This window comes from Bombus impatiens, unplaced genomic scaffold, assembly GCF_000188095.3.
Source record: "Bombus impatiens unplaced genomic scaffold, BIMP_2.2 scf_0102, whole genome shotgun sequence".
NCBI classification, from domain to species: Eukaryota; Metazoa; Arthropoda; class Insecta; order Hymenoptera; family Apidae; genus Bombus; species Bombus impatiens.
This window is the reverse complement of record NT_176521.1, coordinates 4,534,518-4,539,769: the sequence shown is the minus strand read 5'-3', so window position 1 is coordinate 4,539,769 and position 5,252 is coordinate 4,534,518. Positions and strand designations below refer to the sequence as shown.

General features: G+C 37.6%; 1 protein-coding gene across 1 annotated transcript; it reads right to left on the bottom strand.

The window, feature by feature from the left end:
• Nucleotides 1–579: 579 nt before the first annotated feature.
• On the bottom strand, nucleotides 580–2,367 carry LOC105682181. Its single transcript, XM_012394848.3, has 2 exons — nucleotides 1,822–2,367; nucleotides 580–1,704 (listed from the first exon to the last, which is right to left on the bottom strand). The coding sequence occupies exons 1-2, from the start codon at nucleotides 1,835–1,837 to the stop codon at nucleotides 1,361–1,363; spliced, it is 360 nt and encodes a 119-aa protein (XP_012250271.1). The 5' UTR covers nucleotides 1,838–2,367; the 3' UTR covers nucleotides 580–1,360.
• Between the last annotated feature and the right edge of the window lie 2,885 nt (nucleotides 2,368–5,252).

Genomic DNA, 5,252 nt, shown 5'->3' with positions numbered 1-5,252 from the left:
AAGAAGGCTAACAGCTCAAGACGTTAGAGGAAAGTACACATTGGTACAAGTATTGGTAAACTTATGTCTATATAAATTTGGAATAATATTTGACTTGATAAAACGAGATTACCGTGACGATGTATACTGAAAGGATTGTTCCAAAATGGAGTTTCCAAGACAGGAATACTAGACGTAAGATGTTGAGATGTGGTACTGGTTCACACGCCATTGGGCGTGATCATTATTTTCCCGAGTCAAGGGGAAACGTGTCGTGGAACGGCATCACGATGGTCCATGTTCCATCGAGAAACGTACGAAGAAACATTGAGAAATATTGGAATTTTATGTGTCGAAAAATGTGTGCATTCTATGTTGGAAAATTGCTAGTTGTTGATAAATAGGGATAAATGAATGTTCGCGCATGAAAATGCTTCTTAATGCTCGGAAAAAATTGGGAAATAAAAAGAAGTAATTTAATGAAATACCACATTTCTACAAAGCATTTAAATTTATTTCCAAGAAGATTGAGATGAAGTATTTGGGTATTGAAAATTGGGAATTTTATCAAAAAAGTAGATTCTTTTTATTTCAAATAATTCTGTTACTACAATTTCTTTTCACTCGGTCATCCAACCTGTATAATTGTTCTACTTTCTTAACTGACGCAAATGCGGTATTTTTACTATTCCACAGGATTCTATTATCGCACGTCACCTTTCATTCTTCCTTGATTCAACAAAGGCCCCGGCCTCTTCATCAAACTCTCTTGTAATGTGCCAACATAAAGACAGAAAGGGAACATTTGTCATTAATGACCAATGTTGATCGTTTCTTTTCGTATGTATTTCTATTACACATTTCTGCGTTGATCGTATATTTTCAGACATATTTCTAACCAGTTAAATTTTTAAAAAGCTAAGCTTGGCTCTCCGAAGCATGATTTTGATAGTCTTTAAAACTGCTGAAAGATGAAGTATATTCATAAAACATGAATGCTGCAAATATTCCTTTGAAATTTTTTTCAAATGTGTAATTTCAACAGGTTGAAGTGGATCCAAAGTACAGAAATAAAATATAGCGAAATAGAGCACGTTTCATCTATGTTACAAACAAAAGGGATTAAAAGATTCATCAAAGACTTCAAAACTACCACGAATCTAAAGAACTAATTACACGTGCATATCATTTCCCCCTTTCTTCTATTACTCGCTTCAAAGACACAAAAATTCCAAAACACTTTTGAACGAGCTCGCGAAGAATCAGCGTGACAAACGCGAATAAAAAACTAAGCTGATTTTCTCGGAGTGAGAGACGCAAGGAACACCCAAGACTGCGAGATGAAAGCGAGACAGACGGAACGCAGATATTGTGAGGAGGTTCAGGTTCCGTACACGGTTGGTGCTGTAAACTCTGTTGAACTCTCATGCTTTCTGTGATGTGGAGAACCAGCTGAGTAGAAGGCACGAGTGTGTTGTACATGCCGAAGACGCATTAATATTAATGTACCGGGATTTACTGCGACACGAGCTGCTCGAGCCTCATGGGTAGGATGTATGTTTACAAATACGTTTCTCAATGTAGCCCCGCCCGACGGTTTGCCTTCAAGCCCGCAGTTCCATAGTCCAGGCGCGTTCTTCCTTACCGGAAGTAGCAAGTAACGTTGGCAAACTTGGACTCCCTGCATCTTGCAAGGGAGTTCCCTAAGGGGGCTTCCGGTACGGTCTGTTCTCGCCACAGAAATGGTTACGTTAAAGTGTGTCAAGGCATATCTTACCTTTTCTTCTCAAAGTACGTTCAGTCTGAAAATCGAGGGAATACTGTTCCCGTTGAGAAACGTACCAGCATGTCCTTGCATTCCCTAGATTCCTTGTCACATACGAAACTGGTGAACTGTTTCTCGTCTCTCCTTCTACTTTAGTTACAATGGCGACAGCTTCTTCAAATAATGTGCCCCGGGATGTTTCAATTCCTTATGAACATTTTTGGTATATCTCTTCTCACAGAAATTACTGCATAAGGTTCAGTTAAACTGCGAGTTGGAGATTTTTGGTCTCCTACGTGAAAAAAAAAAAAGAAAAAAATGAATAAATTCTTCTCGTGGGAAATTCAGAGGTTTCAATATTGTTATGATAGAGATATAAGAATCGTTATCTATAAAACGATATTCTTTGTTCATATCTCGTATTGAAAGTTGCCTGTGATTTAATTTGCTGGAAATATGGTATCTGCGCCTTTCATTTTAAACAAGTTTCAATCCTCTTTTTAATGGCTTTACGCATTCGCATTTTCAAAGTTCTGTATGATTCCACGTAGAAGGTAACTTGATTATATTAAACGTATTATGCAATATTGATCCTTTTAAAACAGAATTTTTAAAAAGGCAACTCCTGAAAGAAGATTAATATTAATAGCTTGTATTGACTTATAAATATTAAATTATCTATATATGTACATTTAAAAATTATTCCGAACGATATTTGAATAAAGCTTTTAAAAAAAAGAGATAGATAATTCATGAATTATCTATCCATTTCAAAGAATATTCAATTCGTTATTTTTTATCTATTTATTTGAAAGAATATTAATAGGATAAATCATATTGACGTGTAGACAATGAATTTTTAATATATATTTAAAGATGAATATACATGCTGTATTCAGCTTGCAAAAAAAAAGAGAAAATGAATGAAAAATTTAATTTATACCAAAGACGATAAAATCATGTTTAGCTGTACAGATTACCCTTTGACATTTAGAGATAACGCTGAATGCACGTTAAAATGAAAGTTCCATAAAAAAAAATTAGATTTCACAAGGCGACGAAAAGACTAATCTCCAACTGGCGAGTTAAGAGCAAGTTAAAGTTACAGGGCTCGATAGAACGTTTCATTAAACCGTCCACGTGGTCCGATTATTCTCACGCGATATAAAGTTTCTACCGTAATTCTCGCGGAATCGTGCGGTTCGATAATTTCAACGCGACGCCACACGGAGTGCCTTTTTCCGTTTTTACAACATTTTAATGTGTCGCATCAGGAGATTCATTGGGATGAAACGTGTCGATCATTTTTGCATCCGTTGAATCCGCGGCTCCGTCCAAAAATCCCAACGGAATTCAAAGTATTAACTTAAATTAACGTCACACGCGAATGCTTTATGGCCAATATAGACTATCGTGTTCGAGGAAGGCTACACAGTGTTGCCACGCTGTTCAATCGAGTGTGGAATATCGCATGATCGATGGTTCCCGTTCGATCACGACCGCGGATTATCTATTTTTGTTTTAGAATGTCTGTGGTGAGATATCAAACTGGCTCATAGAAATCGTTGGTATGGAACATCAAATTCATAGAATGCCAAACATCAGTCTAAGAGATTATGATGCTTCGATACACGTTTAATAGAATTTTCTAATCTGTTATCGTCTAATATACGAAACATCAAGATTGTTGTCCCGTAGATTCATGGCGCCCTAAACATTATTCTAGCGATTTATGATCTTCTCTCGTTCGATATATATCTGGTTAATAGAATTTTTGAATCTGTTATCGTCGAATAGGTATATGAAGGGCCGAGATTTTCGTACCATGGTAGATCGCTATGAAAGCTCGTGAGAGTACTTGCTTAAGTAAGCCGAAATTGGTTCGTCGGTGAGGTCAAACAGGCGTATCTAGACTACTAATTACCTAAGGGATTGGGACAAACTTAGCAGGACTCTCGGTGGAACAGGCGAACGATAGGGAAGTTCCACAAGCCCATTGCGTTTATATTCGCGATCGGGATCTTTCCTTAATCCTCATTGCCCTGGGAGGTTTCGAGAATCGTCCTAAGTCCACCAAGGCTGCTGGGAAATGGTCGGTGAACTTGCCATCGAATTTACAATTATATCGGCTGCGAGCCCTATCCTCCAAACCTGATACAACCGATAACGAGAATTTTGCCACTCGCATGACCCACGCACAGCAATGTTTTAAATTTGACCAGGAAATTACTTACTCCCTTGGGTTACTCTTTGGCTGACTTTCAGCGAGCATTTTATATTAAAGAGCAATTTTCCAGACTGCTACGGTTCCGCTTGTTCGCCAGATTATTAATGACGGAAGTCACGACTATGAGTGCACGTATTAAGGGCGTGCTAAGACGGAAGAAGGTCGGAGGCTGTAAAGCCGGAATTAATTAATGGCAATCAGTAAGGGTATTTAACCGTACATCCACGAACTACGTGTGGTTAATCGTCTCGATGTTCTTTGCCTGATAATTCATGGTTTCTCGTAGTACGTATCAGACGGACATGTCTGTTGGCAGAGGACCTAGGTAAATTGGCCACTGTGAATGATATTATTGTTCTTGGCCGACGAGAAACAGATTTCCAAGCTGATATAAACCTCTGGTAAAAACGCAGGATGGAATAACAGCGTTAAGAGTGCACGACCTTTTCATGTAGCATGACTTTGTGCTTTTTGGTTAACAGCTTCAAGTGGCATAGATTCGCCGACCAAGCAGAAGGAGGAAGGCAGAAGCGACGCGCGCGGCTTCTTGAAAGAGCTCTCGTAGTCTCGTACAGAACGAGAAAAGCCTGTAGACGTGACGTCACTCTTTGTGCAGACGCAGTTGGGGATTTCGTCGTTCGTAGTGGTTGGTCAAGGAGAGGGTGAATGACGTCACGTGCGCGACGCGACGATCGTCGTTCTGAATACCGCTGGCTTCCAGAAGATCTCTGTTCTTTCCAACATCCTTAACATTTTACGTGTGGAATATAAATTGTAACAATTGATACCAAAATTCGTACTAATATCGTTTCCAATTATACTTACAACAAATATAAGCTGATCTTGTAAGATTAACAGATTAAGGACCAACGTTGCAATATTTCATCAACAATTTTTTTAGTTAGTTTACGTTATTAAATTTTATCTTTTATCTGTGCTTATGGAAAGGGGTTCCGAGGATTTACTTAATAATCTTTCTCATTATTATCTTTTTCATCTAGTTTATATAGTTTGAAGAAGTTGATGCATAACGCTATGATAACATCTTCTTATATCTAATCCTTGTAATGGCTTGCGTATAGTAATTCAAAACGATGAGAAATCACGATACCAGATTTGATGCCGTTTTTTAAAATAATGAAACATTTTTTTTTTTTTTTTTGTATGATTTCTGTAATGAATTTTTTTTAAAAATGTGAAAATCATGTGTACGTTACTTTATTTTCGTTTTTCAATAAATTTGCTTTGTCCCCAATGGATTGATAGTTCCATAATTTCATT